General features: G+C 44.1%; 1 protein-coding gene across 1 annotated transcript; it reads left to right on the top strand.

The window, feature by feature from the left end:
- Window positions 1-13,056: 13,056 nt before the first annotated feature.
- LOC120032888 (mitochondrial import receptor subunit TOM20 homolog) lies at window positions 13,057-18,718 on the top strand. Its single transcript, XM_038979117.1, has 5 exons — window positions 13,057-13,277; window positions 14,495-14,541; window positions 15,175-15,256; window positions 15,555-15,697; window positions 17,834-18,718. The coding sequence occupies exons 1-5, from the start codon at window positions 13,154-13,156 to the stop codon at window positions 17,879-17,881; spliced, it is 444 nt and encodes a 147-aa protein (XP_038835045.1). The 5' UTR covers window positions 13,057-13,153; the 3' UTR covers window positions 17,882-18,718.
- The last annotated feature ends 240 nt before the right edge of the window (window positions 18,719-18,958 follow it).

The following is an 18,958-nucleotide window of genomic DNA, read 5'->3' as shown; positions in this document are numbered from 1 at the left end:
TGACATCATTTTCAGGAATTTTCCAAACTGTTTAAAGGCATAGTCAACTTAGACTTCTGACCCACTGGAATTGTGATATTGTGAAATTTAAGTGAAATAATCTGTCTGTAAACAATTGTTGGAAAAATGACTTGTGTAATGCACAAAGTAGATGTCCTAACCGACTTGCCAAAACTATAGTTTGTTAACAAGAAATTTGTGGAGTGGTTGTAAAACGAGTTTTAATGACTCCAACCTAAGTGTATGTAAACTTCCGACTTCAACTGTATTTTATTTCAGTCTTTGGGAGCTAGGTATATCTGTACACTTTCATCAGACAGCAGCTCACGTTTTCACAAGAGGCTGTGTTTACATCGTAGATAGAATCAGGCCATTGGCTGCCCTCATTACGAGGGGTATGTACAGGAGTTTTGATTGGTTCCAAGTTTAGCTGTTTTTAAATTTGCCTGAGCAGATATACTTTTTATGAGAAAATGTGCAAAATTTGAAGGTGCCAACTAATTTTAGAGTCATCATAATAATATTTTACTGTCATATACAAAAAATCTGTTCTTCCTCAAAGGGGACCGATCAGCTTCACTATTTTCAAAGGCCCACCACCTATCGAGCAAAGATGTCTTGACTGGGAGAGATGTGGCGTGGGAGATGAAGTGAATGAAGTTTTGGCTGACAATCAGCAATATTTTGCGTTATGGTTTTCAAATTATCACAAACAAGGTAGTAGGGTAGTGAATGGATGTTGGCTTGAGCTGTAGCTAGCAAGGAAAGTTAGCCTACAAAGCTGGAAGCTACCAGTATCATCTTGCATTGTAGTGTTCTAGCTTGTACTGGACATTGTTTTGCGAACAGTAATTAGCAGTTTCAACATTTCTACATGCCGTGTTGCATTATTCAAGTGTGTTAACTTCTGAGCAGCATAAGTGGTGATGCAGCCCAGAGTTCAGTGGTTCCTCATGGCAGGCTAGAGCTAACATTGAGTAAGTGGAGAAGTCGCGGTGCTCTCGCGGTATAAGGACATCGGCTGCGCTGATAGACAGACTTGATCCTCTCTTAATCAGTACACGTAAGACACATTTACCAAACTGTTTATCATGTTCTAGTATCAAGAAAGTACAGACGTTTTGGTATTCCGTGCAACACTAGTGTGTGTTTGTGTATCCATCCATCTTGTGTGTGTGTTTGTGCATGTGTATATGTTTGTGTGCGCATGTGTGTGCGTATCAATGCATGCATCTGTGTGTACAGCAGGACTATCACTTGGCCGTGGGGCGTGCCAGGCCTGGAGGATCATGGGAAGCATTGTGAACTCGGGATGATTCAATTAAACACTGTAAATAATTGAGCTAATGGAGAAATTCTAGCCGGCGACCGCATGGGAGAGCTGACATCATGAGGTAAAGAGAAACCATACACCCCCTCCAACCGGAGACATAGCTGTCTGTTTCCAGATCAAAGCACCTGATCTGATTACTCACACACATGCACATGCACATGCACACACACACATACACACAGTGGTATATCCCCATCCCAAGTCAAAATAAAAGTAAAAGGGCAGTGTACGATCGGTACACTGACTGAAGGGTTTATTTCGGGACCTGTACAGAGGGCAGGTCAGGCTCCAGGGATAGAACTCGCTGATCCTCACAAACAACATGAAACCCTAACATGAAACCCCATATCAATACATGATCATTCACTTTACATAATCTTGATGAAAAGCTTGACATTTTTTGTCTCTTCTCTCATCCAAATGATTTAATATAATATAATCATATAATATATGATATGGCGCCGGAGGAGATGGCTGCCGTTTTACGATCGCGTTACGATTGCGTTATTTGTAACTTATTTTGTAGATAATGTTTCTGCCACCGTGTGTTATGACCGAGAAGAGCTTCTAGATATCAGGACAGCGATTACTCACCCCGTACTGGAAGAATACTTTTTCTTTAACGAGTCGAATGGGAAGAATTTACTTCAGATGCCCGACAAGACCCTCATCCCCATCATTCGCAGGAGAAAGAGACACAGATATCGGGATGAAGGTCTGGGTGCCTTGTAAGGATCTGACGGCGAGCAGGTAATCTCCCTTCACCATCAGTCCTATTTGCCAACGTACAATCAATGGAAAATAAAATAGACGAACTATGATCACGTATATCCTACCAACGGGACATTAAAAACTGTAATGTCTTATGTTTCACCGAGTCGTGGCTGAGCCACGACATGAATAACATACAGCTGGCGGGTTTTAAGCTTTTCGGCAGGATAGAACAGCGGCCTCTGGTAAGACAAGGGGTGGTGGTCTATGTATATTTGTAAACAACAGCTGGTGCACGATATCAACAGCTGGTGCATGATATCTCAAGCTTCTGCTCGCCTGAGGTAGAGTATCTCATGATAAACTGTAGACCACACTATTTACCAAGAGAGTTTTCATCTATATTCTTCGTAGCTGTCTATTTACCACCACAAACCAATGCTGGCACTAAGACCGCACTCTATGAGCTGCATACGGCCATAAGCAAACAGGAAAACGCTCATCCAGAGGCGGCACTTCTAGTTTCTGGGGACTAGGGGTAGGTAGCTTAGTGGTTAGAGCGTTGGGCCAGTAACTGAAAGGTTGCTGGATCGAATCCCCGAGCTGACAAGGTAAAGATATTTTGTTCTGCCCCTGAACAAAGCAGTTAACCCACTGTTTCCCGGTAGGCTGTCATTGTAAATAAGAATTTGTTCTTAATACTGACTTGCCCAGTTAAGTAAAGGTTACATTTTAAAACAATTTTAAAAAATGAATGCAGGGAAACTTAAATCCGTTTTGCCTCATTTCTACCAGCATGTTAAATGTGCAACCAGAGGGAAAAAACCTCTAGACCAGCTGTACTCCACACACAGAGACGCATATAAAGCTCTCCCTCACCCTCCATTTGGTAAATCTGACCATAATTCTATCCTCCTGATTCCTGCTTACAAGCAAAAATTAAAGCAAGAAGCACCAGTGACTCGGTCCATAAGAAAGTGGTCAGATGAAGCAGAGGCTAAGCTACAGGACTGTTTTGCTAGCACAGACTGGAATATGTTCCGGGATTCTTCCGATGGCATTGAGGAGTATACCACATCAGTCACTGTCTTTATCAATAAGTGCATCGATGACGTCGTACCCACAGTGACCGTATGTACCTACCCCAACCAGAAGCCATGGATTACAGGCAACATCCACACTGATCTAAAGGGTAGAGCTGGGACTCTAACCCGAAAGCATAAAAGAAATCCCGCTATTACCTCCGACGAACCATCAAACAGGCAAAGCGTCAATACAGGACTAAGATCGAATCGTACTACACCGGCTATTACAGACTACAACGGGAAGAACAGTGGTGAGCTGCCCAGTGACACGAGCCTACCAGACGAGCTAAATTACTTCTATGCTCGCTTCGAGGCAAGTAACACTGAAACATACATGAGAGCATCAGCTGTTTTGGATGACTGTGTGATCACGCTCTCCGTAGCCGATGTGAGCAAGACTTTCAAACAGGTCAACATTCACAAGGCCGCAGAGCCAGACGGATTACCAAGACGTGTACTCCAAGCATGCGCTGACCAACTGGCAAGGGTCTTCACTGACATTTTCAACCTGTCCCTGACTGAGTCTGTAATGTTTCAAGCAAACCATCATAGTCCCTGTGCCCAAAAACACTAAGGTAACCTGTCTAAATGACTAGCGACCCGTAGCACTCACGTCTGCATACAGAAAGTGCTTTGAAAGGCTGATCATGGCTCACATAAACACCATTATCCCAGAAACCCTAGACCCATTCTAATTTGCATACCGCTCCAACAGGTCCACAGATGATGCAATCTCTATTGCATTCAACACTGCCCTTTCCCACTTGGACAAAAGGAACACATATGTGAGAAAGCTATTCATTGACAACAGCTCAGCATTCAAGAACATAGTGCCCTCAAAGCTCACTAAGCTAAGGTTCCTGGGATTAAACATATCCCTCTGCAACTGGATCCTGGACTTCCTGACGGGCCATCCCCCAGGTGGTAAGGGTAGGTAACAACACATCCGCCACGCTAATCCTCAACAAGGGGGCCTCTCAGGGGTGCGTGCTCAGTCCCCTCCTGTACTCCCTGTTCACTCATGACTGCATGGGCCAGGCACGACTCCAACACCATCATTAAGTTTGCCAATGACACAACAGTGGTAGGCCTGATCACCGACAACAATGAGATGGCCTATAGGGAGGAGGTCCTGAGACCTGGCCGTGTGGTGCAAGGACAACAACCTCTCCCTCAATGTGATCAAGACAAAGGAGATGATTGTGGACTACAGAAAAAGGAGGACCGAGCACGCCCCCATTCTCATCGACGGGGCTGTAGAGGAGCAGGTTGAGAGCTTCAAGTTCCTTGTTGTTCACATCACCAACAAACTATCATGGTCCAAACACACTAAGACAGTCGTGAAGAGGGCACGACAAAACCTATTCCCCCTCAGGAGACTGAAAAGATTTGGCATGGGTTCTCAGATCCTCAAAAGGTTTTAAAGCTGCACCATCGAGAGCATCCTGACGGGTTGCATCACTGCCTGGTATGGCAAGTGCTCGGCCTCTGACCGCAAGACACTACAGAGGGTAATGCGTACGGCCCAGTACATCACTGGGGCCAAGCTTCCTGCCATCCAGGACCTCTATACCAGGCGGTGTCTTAGGAAGTTGTCAAAAATTGTCAAAGACTCCAGCCACCCTAGTCATAGACTGTTCTCTCTGCTACCGCACGGCAAGCGATACCGGCGCCCCAAGTCTAGGTCCAAAAGTCTTCTTAACAGCTTCTACCCCCAAGCCATAAGACTCCTGAACAGCTAATCAAAGGGCTACCAAGACCCCTCTTTTACTCTGCTGCTACTCTCTGTTAATTATCTATGCGTAGTCACTTTAACTCTACCTACATGTACGTATTACCTCAATTACCTCGACTAACCGGTGCCCCCTCACATTGACTCTGTACTGGTACCCCCTGTATATAGCCTCGCCATTGTTATTTTACTGCTGCTGTTTAATTATTTGATACTTAAATTTTTTATTTTACATTTTACTTCTTAAAGCGTTGTTGGTTAAGGGCTTGTAAGTAAGCATTTCATTGTAAGGTTTATACCTGTCGTATTCATGTGACATATACAATTTGATTCGATTTTTGATATGATATACTTGTAATTATTAAATCCAACTATTTCCCAGAAATCTAAAAGCATTGGATTGATGGAGGCATGGGCTAGAGCCGGTGTATGAAACAAATGTTGCCCTGGGGGCCCACATTCGGTTTTCACTGAGGTCAGGAGGGCCGCATTTAAAATGAATTATATTTCCTTACCGTCAAAAATAATTGTCTATCCATCGCTTTTTGAATTTTTGATGCTCCCTGACTGTCTAGCTTTCATTTTGATGACTGTTAGCAAACTAGACAGAGTGAAGAGTCTATAAAATGTTAGTCCATTATCTTTTCTACCCAGTTTCGAATTGGTTTTAGTCATTTGAATGTCGATTGAAACCCCCGCAAAGTAAAAAAGAAACAGGGTATTTTACTCAAACCAATCCCGGGATAGATTGAATGGGTTTACATTTTTCCAACATACATTCCATCTGAAATGCCCCTTCTTTTGTTTCTCCTCCCCGGACGGCGCACATGTGATGTGGGAAGCGGTGGCCCGGTCATCTGGAATCCACCGAAGCTCCCCTTTAAGTCTGGGGTAACCACCAGAGCCCTCCTTTAATGCGGTGGGAAATCATTGCCATGTGCTAACGGGAGGTCGGAGGGCACGGAAAATGTGAACGCACTTGAGGAAAGGATAGAGAGATGGTGGAGGGAGGGAGTGATAGGGGTGACTGTCTGAGAACAAGGTATTTTCTGTTTTGTGGAGGAGGGGATGTAAAGTGGAAGGGGAATGCGGTTGGGGGGGGGGGGGGGGGGCTTTTCTGGGATGTAGAAGTCAACCAATGTAGAAGTCAACCAATATTGTGACAGTCAAATGAAAGGTGTCAAGATCAAAAGAGAGGCGGACCAGTCCAATTGTTTTCTTTCTGTCTTTTGCGCACTCACTGGCTGGTGGTGCCCCTTTCAGAAAAGGTCACTGTCCCAACCTTTTAAAGTAGGTCTACCTCCTCGGTATGTACTCTACACCTCTTAAGCTCTCTCTTCTTTTCTTCTCCCACTTTTTCACAGGACTGCCATCACGCTCCCATAAAGCCTCTTTTCTTTTCTTCCCCAATGATCCCGATAAATCCGGGAGGGAGGTTAGGGGGTCAGACGCCGACATTCCTGAGCCCCTGCTTAACCCCTCTATTCTACCCCCCTCCCCCTACCACTTCATTGCTACATATCCCAAGCTATTACACATGTTAGACACATACATTCATTTCTATTGGCCACATATGTAGCCTGATGACCCATTTCTATCGGCCATAGGTGGATGCTATTACTCACATATCACTCTGAATCGGATCATGTCTCCACTATTCTGAATCATACTTATGGGTACGGTAAAAATGACATTGCATGCCGAATGGGGGGGGGGGGGGGGGGGGGGGGGCATTGACAAGGCATGGCTCCGAAATATCCTTTTGCAACCTTATACTACAAACCAGTGGCGGATTTAGGTATAGGCGACATGAGCAGGTGACATGGGCAGCACGGGTCGCCCGCACAAAAACAATCGAAATGGTGACATTTGCGCAATCGGTTTTTATTTGCTCATTTGCACGTCACGTCAATGATATCATGTCACCGTGTGGGACTGTGGGTCAATTAACCTTGTCGGAGTGGGCGCCCTGATTCTAGATTGTGAGCTAGGCAGGCTACTGCCTGGGAAGGTCTCCCACTCAGAAGTACGAGATGGGGAGGGGGGCAGGGGTAGGTTGACCTCAGTTCTCCCCACTGGAAGCCCGGGGTAGGGGGAGCGGGGGAATCTGTCAAATAGCTCCCCTCTAACTTTATACAGTACCAATGCAATTAGTAAAATCAGTCACACTACGAAATACTGTGAATATATAGTTTCACAGACATATTGTTGCATTTTTTTCTGGTTTGTGCGAAATTGTTAAGAATAATATAAAACCAATCTGCACACCACCAAGGTGAATTGATTTAGTATTGACGGTGTTGGGGGGATGGGTAATGTATAGAAAGATTGAAAGATTGAATTCCTTCATTGCACAACCCCCTCGTGTGCCAAATCAACACAAATTTGTTTCTATTTGCCTTTGTTAATATTTTTGATATTAATCTAATTTTTGTATGTATTTTTATATTTATATAGTTTTAAATGTTATGATGAATTATTTGTATTGTTCCAAATGTCTGAATAGAAATTACAGTTAGTGCAGAATGGTGTTTTCTTTTTGTTGGTGGGGGGGGGGGGGGGGGGGGGGGGGGCTGAAGGGGGGGTTCACCCAGGAAGCCATACAAGCTTCCTGGGTGAAACCATGCTACCAACCATGCCCGCCACTGCTACAAACCATGTAAAAGCTTTGCATTCCTGTCACCAGGAAATGGTAAGGTAAACAACATTATATGAACCCAAGCAATATGGCCGCCTCCGTCACTACACAGCCACAACCATGTTTACATTTTTCCCCTGCCACTGATTCCCACAGAAATAAAATTGCGAAAAACAGTTGCTGGGGAATCCAAACAACAACTTGGCCTGTGTATCGAGAAAGCCCAGAGGTCCGTCATCATTTCCTGAATAGAGCCCCTCTTTTAACACCCCTCTAGCACTCCTCCCCCTCCTTTCTCCTGGTACAGTGTGCTAAACTAAAGGCAGCGTGTCTGGCTACATCATTGACGACGGGAAACTGCTAAAAGCTCACAGACAACCTCCTTAATCTCCCCAAATGCTTATCCCAGAGGAGTGCAGAGATTCGCTGCATGTCACTGCACGGTGGGTATCCCATGACGACGCTAAGGCCCACTCTGGTTTTAAATATTAATCTACTGATCCGTCTGCTTGTTTGTTTGGTTTACCCACCTCCAGGCAGGCTGGGACAAGCCACCTTTTCAACCAGACTGCTACCTGCCAAGCTTCCCGACACACTTCCTCCTCTTGTGCCCAAATAATTCCTTTGTTTGATGCCTTCGACCTATACTCAGTATTCTCACCACAAAGCAAAGCAAATCTGGCTGATGACCGAACAACAACAAAAATAATATGTTCAACCGCTAAGACAAAAAGAACACCATAGCTACATTATATAGCGACAACACGATAGCTATACTTCAAAGAAGAGCGGGACCTCCAAGGCCAATTGGTATGCTGAGAGAAGAGCCTCCATGTAAATGGATGTCTATCTCTTTCAAAGAGGGTCTAATCATCAGAGGCATCTAAGCCGGAGGCGTCACACTGAGCTGCCATCCCCAGCCATCTGGACAGACAGCGGACGCTGCCAAGGCCTTCCTACGGGCGTGCTTGGCCAGGCAGCCGTGATGGCAGAGAGACGATAAAGCTAGCTAGCTTGCTAACCAGGCTACAGCAGACAGGGACGCTATAGCTAGCTAGCACTACTAACCAGGTGCCGCAGAATAGGGCTGGGGGTAGATGTATGTTGCCACCCAAGAGCAGATCTAGGAACAACTTACCAGGACTCAATCTTTGATCTGACCATAGGAGATGGTTCTCTTAAGCGTAGATCACTGCTAACGAGAACTCTCTCCCTATAGCTCCTGCAGCTGCAGTATGCTGTTATGGAATAGAGAGCCAAGAAAACAAACAAACGTACACAGATTAACACTGAAAGTAGCTTTATAGGTTGAGTTGTGCTTGATGGCAATTCCCCAAGTGTAAGAATCTGTATTTTGTACTAAACTGCAGCAATGACAGAAAAGTATCTGCTGTATACAATTAATACAATCCTGTAGAGTTACTTCCAAAGCCTTATTTTGTCCACTCTTAAACTTCCCACTGGGCAAAAACGGGTTGAATCAACGTTGTTTTCACGTCATTTCAATAAAAAAGTCATTATGATGACGTTGAATCAAGATGGAAAACTGATTGGATTTGAAAAAAAGTCATCAACTTAAGGGAATTTCATTTTTTCCCCCCACCCAACTTTTGTTGATTTCATGTTGAATTCATGTTAGTTGACAACTCAACCAACGTCTGTTCCCAGTGGGTTGTGTGTGTTGATATAAGTTATTCGTAGAATACTACTTTTTTAGTGTCATTCACCCATTACTTCAGCTGAAAGTTATCTTGTTTTGGAAGTGTGTGTGTTTCTCTGAGTGTGGGTGTGTGTTAGTGTTTGAGTGAGTGAGTGTGTTTTTCTGTGTGTATGTGGTGCTGTGAATGTTGTGCTGGAGCAGCAGCTACCCCTATTGACAGCTGAAGGGTGGTGGGCTGTCTGCCTCGGCTCAGCAGCCTCTGCTCTCTCTCACCATGCCAAATAGCTCCCTCTATCTTCCACTCTTTTATCAAATCCCTCTATTCCTCCTTGGCTCCCTAACAGCTCAAACCCTAAACTATATCTCAAGTTCTACAACCAAATGATAATCCAGGAGCTAACTCAGAATATAGAGGTCATTCTAAAATGCTAAATAGCCTGAAAGCTAACTCTTGGTCCTGGAGCTAACTCGACTAACATTTGGAGATCAAATGGTAGCCAACTCTCACTGGCCAGAACTCTGTTGCACTCATATCCGTCCAGAGATTCCACTCACCCAGAAGGGTGGAGGGAGAGGGAAGGAAACTGGCTGGAGCTGTAGCCAGCCGCCTCCGCCAGCGCTTACTTTCCCCTTACTGACCCCAGAGGGAGGGAGTGGTGATTTCAACATGGAGGACTAGTTGGAGCACTGCAGGGAGGGAGACATGGTTCACTTACAGCCGCCGATAAAACCTCCAACGCCTATGCCGATGCCAAGAGCTGAAGAGAGAGCTAGCTAATGGGGTCCGGCGCAACGCCATGCTAACACAAGCGGTCCTCTTTACCTCTCTCTCTCCCTTCCCTCCCTCTCTCACTTTCCATTCCTTTTCAGTCAGCACTCTCTCCCCCATTCAGACAACCTAAACAGAAAAGTCTCTCTCTTCTCCACTTGGCTCAGAGACTTGGCAAGCCTGCCATCCTCCCTCCTCCCTCCATTCCTGGTTCCACTACGTGTTTCTCCCTTGAAAACACATCTAATGACATAGCCTTTGGAATGGGGAGAGCATAGGGTTCATGGAAAATACAGGGTAGGCCTGCCATTTCCAGTTTTATGGGACGTTCCTGGGCCGGGATTCAAAACGTTCTATATTTTATTCCAATATTAAGAGAGGGGATTTTTTTCAGTTCCTGTCTCCTGGCCTGTCTCTCTGCTGCTGGAGCCAGGGCTGCTAAGACACACAGAAAAGCAGCTGCAGCCAGGGTAAAAATAATTACTTCTCTGTTTGTCCCTGCAAGCTTTCCTTTACTGGAGCCCTTGTGCAAATCTCCACTCAAAAACACTTGCTTGGTGTGTGTGTGTGTGTGTGTGTGTGTGTGTGTGTGTGTGTGTGTGTGTGTGTGTGTGTGTGTGTGTGTGTGTGTGTGTGTGTGTGTGTGTGTGCGCGTGTGAGTGTGCATGTGTGTGTGTGTGTGCGCGTGTGAGTGTGCATGTGAAGCATCAGTGGGAAAGACTTGCGGTGGTGTGTTTCAGCTGCTCTGAAATAAAAATATTTTTAAAAATCCTGTCATGTTTGAACAGCTTTCTCTTTCTCTACCTCTTTCTATCCCCCTCTCAACCCCCCCCCCCCCCCCCCCCCCTAACTTATCTCTCTCCACCGCTTTGGGGAATACCAACAGTGTTGCCATAGTTACCTCTCTGGTAACCATGGCAGCAGAGGAGTACGAGCACCATTCCAAGGAAGATGACAGGGCAGAAGAAGATAATTGCTTTTGCACTCACAGACGCAAGTCGCCGTGCCAGGTTTTACAGTAAATGTGCAGAGTCAGCATGGGTGTGAATGTCATATAGCGATGAGCTCACCGTGCAGCATCATGCACACTGATTGGATTATGAGCCCAAGCATGCTAATTACCTAGCCTTTATGGAGCATGCTTAATTAATTTAATAGTGCTATGTGCACAGTCAATAAAGGTACAGTGTGGCTCGTATACTGCACAATAAGCAACTGCAGGGTGTCTCCTGTCTTATTGCCAACCTTAGCACACCCAGGAGAACAGTACAAGTTATACCCATATAAATGGTTTTAAGAGAGATGTAGGAATCAGTCGGTAAAGCCTCCCCATTGGTTGGTTCTCTTTATAAACCCTAAAGTCTTACATAATTCTACTATCTGATTGAAAGATAGTTTTGCAACAACCATTATTTGTACAACATCCCTAAACAGTCTCTGGTGCGTGTGTCGTGGTCTTTCTATCCAAACCTCCAACCCACATCGACATAAGGACATGAGATCTGTCTGAGTCCCAGCAAATGACAAGAGTACTTGTTTCCTAGGGAATTGATACAGACATGTATAATGTGGCCCGGGATGACAGCATGGATTAGGAGAGCTCCGAACACACACGCACTGGGATCACATACAGTAGGGCTTCCAAAGCAGCTTCCAGGAACGATTGAGTAATGGTAATAATAACCCACCGCCGTGAGACGACGAGCCTCTGGCTGAGCCGCCTCGCGTCATGCCCGGGCACCGGCGGAGCTAGATGTCCCTGAGGGGCGAATTCTTCGCCAACCCTCAGCCAGCTGCATGCCAGGTGCGAGCTGCTAAGCCGCTGGCGAGAGAGACGGATAATCCTCCTGCCATGTAAATTGTCCACAGACAAGTGTACACATGCACGCACATACACATACATGCCAGCGGAGGCTGCTGAGGGAAGGACGGCTCACTCCATTCCGGCCATTATTATGAATCATCCTCCCCTCAGCAGCCTCCACTGATACATGCACACACACACACACACACACACACGTAAGTATGAAGAAGTACACATGCAATGCATGCTCACATACACACACACATAGAGACATAAATAAAGGTATGAAGGTGTACACACACTTGTTCAAACACACACTTGTACAAACACATGCACGCACACAAGCACACACCCACAGCTTAACTGGAACCCCCCCAAAAGCACACACACCCTTCCAAAATCCTGTCAACCGGCGACGTGTGGTCAATGACGCCAATCTCTAAGGTTCAGTTATTCCTTTAATAAACTGTAACAACAACAACCAGCCACAGAAATGGTGCAAGGGTGCAGAACGACTCGGTTGCCATTTAAAGGCAAAGGTGCACGTAATACCAGACACAGTCTGGTGATAATATAATACCATGTAAGGATGTGCATGCCTGATGGTTTGTATTACTGCAGGTCTGAGCATGTGCCCTCAGAAGCCTAATAGTCAAGGTGGTATATTTTTGCAGCAGCCTGGCCTTGCACATGAATGCAGCTGACCATCTGTTCTGTTGAGCAGCACTTCTAGGGATTAGCTATCATCTGGGAGATGAAAAGTGCCAACTAAGGCCAGAGAGGCATAGGAGCAAGGCTCAGAGCAACTGGCATCATTTTTCGTAAATGAATTGGTCATAGCGAAAGCAAAATTGTACATGTTTTCTTACTAGTCTAAATGATTGTGCCACACCATGTTCAATATTTCACTTGGCCATTGTTTGCTGCTGTGTAGTCTACCCCAGATTAGTTAAAATACCTAGAGTTTTAGTTAAATTGTTTCTATTTTTGTTACTCTGGAGAAAATACTGTTTAATTGTATCAAATGTGATCACTAGCCTGCTGCTTCTTTTTTTGATGAATTGCTACTGCACCCTTGTGGCACTTACATTTCAATGCGACAGACTACTACTTATATTGATTTGAAGAAATCCTAACACATCCCCCCCCCCCCCCCCCCATCTGGGTTCAACATTATCCAACACTTTATATTCAATCAAATGCATACGCTATCGGAGATATCATGTGATTGGGAATTAAAGGTGTCTTATTTTCTATCAGGCGTTCAATGCGGACACCCTAGCTGTCAAATTAGTCAATGGTCCTTCTGGTCCTTTTTGCTGCGAACTTGCGCCTGTGTGAGGTCATGTACCATCTTTGATATAAGCCAAAATTGAAATATTATCTTTGTTAACATAGACATATCAACCATTTCGGAAGTGATGATGGGCGGTAAATCGAGCACGATAGCCGCCGGTGTTTGCGGGGCTCTGTTCGTCGGCTACTGCATCTACTTCGACAGGAAAAGACGGAGTGACCCCAACTTCAAGAACAGGCTGCGAGAACGTGAGTGTTGTCCGCGTCCTTTGCAACCCGCTCCGGTCTCTGTTTTGGGAGACCTGAGATGCAACAAAATGCCCGAGCCAGGCCGAACTCGTTATACTATTCCCAATTGGCGAAGTATAGAAGCTTTAATGGTAACGTTCATGGTTTGTGCATTAGATCTGATTCATTAATTGTCAGCGCACTGCTAACCCCAAAAGTCCTGCACTTAACTAGCCAGTGCTAACCTAGCTAGCTCCTAGCAGAGGAACGCTCAACTCTGTTCTCTCATATAGAGTTGAGCGTTTCTCACCTAACTACCTCCTTTATCATATATTAATGTACTTCCTACTCACTCACAACAAGCGTTCTGTTAGTTGAATTCAGACCTGGAAAGCTGCACATACCCTGATTCATTCATTGATGGTGTGTTTTGAACTGCTATGTAACCTAAACCAACCATTCTAGGCTACTAGCCATATCAGACATAGAGTTTGCCAAGCAGGATTAAAAGCAACCTGGATAATCCTGGTGTTACTCTATCCAGGCCTACTACTCATGTAAGGCCGTGGGTTGTCGGTATGAAGAAGCTGATAATGCACCTTCAGAGTATTAGACTGCAAACTTTAATGATGAGACTGCATAACTCATAAGGGGTTATAAAATAAATACACCTCCACACACTACATAATGGCAGTTCTGCCTCGTCTTCAACCCAGAATCCCTCACTCTAATACAGGAGCCAATTAGAATACACATATGGATGCATGTCACAATAAAAATCCTATACAGATCACATTCCAGTCCCACATTAACTAGACTACAATTGTAGCTGGACTACAGTATGAAAGCTGGATTTTGGCTGTCAGCTGGCCACAATGCTTTATACACCGGCTTTACTGCAATTGAATGAGACATTTTCCTCTGTTAGCCTTTTTGTCATTAATCACTAGTTGTCACTTGCTACTTAGCAGCTACCCTTAAATATTTCCTGATTCTGACCCGGGTAAGCCACTTTATCAAGGGATATCAGAAGGGTTGTGGATTATTTTGGAGCTTTGTTCAAAGCCGAAGTTGTACTTCAGGGTGTCAATTTAGGATGTTTAATGGGACTTCCTTACTGTTCCTAATCATAGTCTGGCATTGTAGGATTGCCTGAGAAACCAAGTTGTCTATGTACAAACAGGAGCAATCCCCAAAGCTATTTATATTAACAGTGATTGTGTTTACCTCTGCCCAAGGGAGGAGAAATCAGGCATCTGTAAAACAGGGGACAGGACTTTCTAAGGTGAGTAAAATCCCCTCAAGGTACTATTTCAATTCTTCCTCAATGAACACACGTCTAAAGAAGTCATGTCTAGTACACTTCAGATGATACCTTGTGGAAAATAATCTCCAATGACCTCAAGTGGAATAAACAGGATATCTTCACTGGCATGTATTGGGACACGGCAAGGTGATGGCTGGGTATGACTGATTTGAGACTGGAATTAGTGCATTTCCTAAACCTTTTGTCTGTACCGTGGTACTGAATTTCAGTCAACACAACAACTGTATAGCTCCCCAATGGAAGCAGACCTACTCGACGACACTCTTCCCTCCAAAAATGTGTTACTTAAGGCCCATATTCTTGACTCGTACAAGAACGGTTCTGTGGCGAAAAGCCATTGTTTTCCAATGGAGGAAGTGCAAACCCAGCAAAAACTGCTGAGCTAGGCGGTGCGCTAAGAATTCACTTAAATTGAACTCTTACCTTACACCTGACGAACTGGCAAACCTCGGCGGATTGCCCCGACTCGTGTGAACAGGCATTTTATTCTTCCTGGAGCATCGGCCATCGACAACAGCTTTTCCACCCGTCTATGTTTGAGTTATTTCTTGACCAATGAAAAGAAAAGTGTGTGTTGTGGAACTCTTGCAGCTCCCAGACCTGAAGGATGCTGAGGCGGTCCAGAAGTTCTTCCTGGAGGAGATTCAGCTGGGAGAGGAGCTGTTGGCTCAAGGTAAACAAGTCTTGCTTAAATTGACATCACTTAGGCTGTGTGTGACACTCTATTCCCCATATAGGCCTGCTAGTGCACTTTTTACCAAGCGATGACCCCCTATTCCCCATATAGTGTACTACTTTGGACCAAAGCGATTGACATCCTCCCCCACTACTTTCGACCAGTGCAATGACACCTTGTGCCCCATAATGCACGACCTAATGTACTTTTGACCAGAGTAACGACACTGTTCTCCATATAATGTACTGCTCGTTTTGTCAATCTAAACCTCTTTGCGCTCGGTCTTCCGGTATAGGAGACTACGAGAACGGCATCGAGCACCTGACCAACGCCATCGCCGTGTGCGGCCAGCCCCAGCAGCTTCTCCAGGTGCTGCAGCAGACACTCCCGCCACCAGTCTTCCAGATGCTACTCACCAAACTGCCCACCATCAGCCAGGTACAGTTATTTTCTCCACTTCAAGGTCATTTAGCAGACACTTCTACCCTGGGCTGCTTACAGTAAGTGCATACAAGCAAGGAAGCTAATGTATCTAATATGTAGTCAGAACTGCAATCCTATTCAAAATTGAGCTTGTGTAACAACCCCAACACTAACCACCAGCCAGGTATAGTGCCTCTCATACATTTCAGGGTCATTTGCAGTTGCAGGTACTGAAAAGTGATGTTGCGCTGTGCTATAACCATTGCCACAATGTGTGTGCAACACAGTCTGCTACAGATAGTTTTTGACTAACTAACTTTTTAGTGCCCGCGTCTGCAGCAGGTACGCTTCTATTCAAAGCAATTTACAGTAAGTGTATTCAAGCAAGAAAGCGAGGAAACCAAGTAGGGCTGGCCAATATGGCCTAAAAATTCTATCTTTATTTCTAAACATTGGTGAGTCACAATATACCTTGATTTTATTTTTAAACATTTTCCCTAAGCTTTGTTGCACAGTTAAAGGTCAATACACCTCATTTCAAACAGTCAGCAATAATCTAACTGAATTCAGGGCTTGTAAAATTATAACTAAGCTAAATACGATCCTTCCACAACCATAAGACTGACTAATAATTGAATTATTTGATTAATAGTTTAACCTGCTTTAAAAGAAAAAAAAACATTGATCTGTCTATGAAATTGCATTTATTTTTTACAAATTTAACCAGAACCATGCACCAACTTCTTGTAGCAGGCATAATATAACATTTTACACAGGTCTCGTAAAATCACTCAAGCACAAACCCACGCGCTAATGAGTAGCCAGCTAATGTTTATTTCAAGTCTAACCAACTTGAATCTATTTGCTAGCTAACAAGGTAGAACAGTTGGAACTTATTTAGATATCGAAATCAAGTGGCCTACCTGGATAAACCGATGCTTATTTCTCAGAATGAGGATGAGTTGCCAATTCCTAATGTAAATTTATTTTTATGCCCCATTGCACATTTATAAAAACACAGACTAGACAGCTAGCACATAAGTCTGTGGCTAAAATGCTGCTAGCGCTACCGCGCTGACAGACTGAGCATGATTTTTTCCCACCATCATATTCATTGATACTCGTTTTAGTAGGGTCTGCTCTGTACTACATTTTGAGAGTTGACACACAAAACGGGTATCATTAGAAAGGTTAAGTTCTCGTCTATTTCAGTAAAAGTGTCTACGCATTTCGGTGTTCCTATGACTGGTTCTGTTGGACCAAACCTCAAATGCTGCAAATAGCGAAGTTTAACTTCCTCTGTGACAACAAGCAGTTTCTTTCATCTTTGTTGTTGTGAGGGGCTTGGTGTCTGTGTGCTAGTGGGAAGGTGCACAAGGAGCAAAGGAGATGAGACCAAAAAGATACAAGCTCATAAAAATAATAAAAATGTAGATTCCTGCGATACAGGCATCTGAACATTTAGCAAAAACAAATGTTGATGAATTAGATCTCGCCCAGCCCTAAAACCAGTTGTATTATATGCTAGACAGAAGTACAATCTGATTCAAATCAATTTGTTTTGGTCACGTGTTTAACAGATGTTATTGTGGGTGTAGCGAAATGCTTATATAAAAAAATACTGCCATGTTGCCTAGGGGGATAGAAGCACGGCTGCCCTCTTATCGGCACCATTTTTTTCAAGAACGAGTTTAGGTAACAAACATGACTGAGACTGAAACACAGCTCATGACTTTGGTGGAGCTGTATGTGCCTCCAAGTACAGATCCAGCATACTGCTTTTACCTATCAAACCTTGTCAAAAAACTATGATGGTCTTTCTAACATAATGAAAGGCACCCCACCACACTGTTTAACCATCTTCAGTCCTTTCAGGGGCTGCATGTCTCAACCATAGAGTAGGAGTGCTGATTTTTAGGGTCAGTTTTTACCTTGAGTAAGAACGTGGACAGAGGGAACCTGAGCCCGTATTCATAATACATCTGAGTAGGAGAAGATGCTTTTTGAATATGGGCCCTGATCCTAGATCAGCACTTCTACTCTGAGACTCTTTTTATGATTATGGTCCGAGATCATCAACGAAGAGGAAACTGGACACTTTTTGCATGTTTATGGCTTTAGAATTTGACGTTATTTCCCTCTTTCCTGCAGCGTATTGTGAGCTCACAAGGTAGCTTGAATGAAGAGGACTTAGAATGAGGATCGTCGCTGGAGATTTCCCCTCGGAACCCTCCTATAACGGAGTGCCCCTAGATGCTGATCTTGGGTCAGTTCTGTATTTCCCCCACTAATGGTTAAGGTTAGGATTGGGGGAGGGGAAGCTGATCCTAGATCGGTACCTAGGGGAAAGTTAATCCCGGTGCTCCTATAACCAATTTTCTAGACAAGTCAGGAGAAGAGGTTAACTTTTTTTTACTCGCTTTTGAGGGTATTGAACATTCTTTCGCTTCTGTCCAAATGAAAGAAACATGAACCCGTCCCCCACACGTGTGTTACTATTGGTCGCATCAAATTACCATATCGTGATTTGCAGCAACCAATCAAAAATGCCTATCGGACAGCATTTTTATTGGATTCATATGCAGTTAGAAAAATACATTGTTTTGCTTCTCTTAGTGGTCGGTCTCTGGAAGGTGTAGCAAAGCATTTACAATATCATCCCTGCAACCACTCCCACGTTTACACAGCTCTGGGACCATATGTATTAAGCGTCAGGAGTAGGAGTGCTGATCTAGGATCAGGTCCCCACTGCCCATGCACTCTTATTCATTGTGATCTAAAATGGATCCTAAAAAAGCATTCCTACTTGATACATATAGCCCCTGTATTAAAACCTCTTTCTACAAACTTCTTAGATCACATGTAAGGAACAAGGAAATTGAAAGAGTGTCTCAATGTTGTTGCTTCATTGTATTTAAGTTATTGTTTTGATTTCAGTCCGACATGGAGATACTTTAGAAAGTGATTGAATGTTCTGTTCAGTCATTAAGAGGTTGTTCCTCTTTGTAAGAAATCGAAATAAAAAGGTAAATGACACTTGCTTCTAAAAGTTTATTTAGTCTCTCAGGTATTAATGTCCAGAATAGTTCATTCATGTTTTCCCTACCATTAGGTGGGACCATAGACGTACAGTTGAAGTCAGAAGTTTACATATCTTAGCCAAATACATTTAAACTCAGTTTTTCACAATTCCTGACATTTAATCCTAGTAAAAATTCCCTGTCTTATTTAGGATCACTTTATTTTAAGAATGTGAAATGTCAGACGTTTATTTCA

Source organism: Salvelinus namaycush, chromosome 39, assembly GCF_016432855.1.
Source record: "Salvelinus namaycush isolate Seneca chromosome 39, SaNama_1.0, whole genome shotgun sequence".
In the NCBI taxonomy this organism is placed as follows: domain Eukaryota; kingdom Metazoa; phylum Chordata; class Actinopteri; order Salmoniformes; family Salmonidae; genus Salvelinus; species Salvelinus namaycush.
Note: the sequence above shows the minus strand (reverse complement) of the source record. Positions and strands in the feature narration are given on the sequence as shown.

Coding starts and splice junctions, on each gene's coding strand:
- LOC120032888 (XM_038979117.1), top strand. CDS start 13,154: ATGATGGGCGGTAAATCGAGCACGATAGCCGCCGGTGTTTGCGGGGCT. Junction 13,278..14,494: donor CAAGAACAGGCTGCGAGAAC/GTGAGTGTTGTC, acceptor CCTCTGCCCAAG/GGAGGAGAAATCAGGCATCT. Junction 15,257..15,554: donor AGAGGAGCTGTTGGCTCAAG/GTAAACAAGTCT, acceptor CTTCCGGTATAG/GAGACTACGAGAACGGCATC.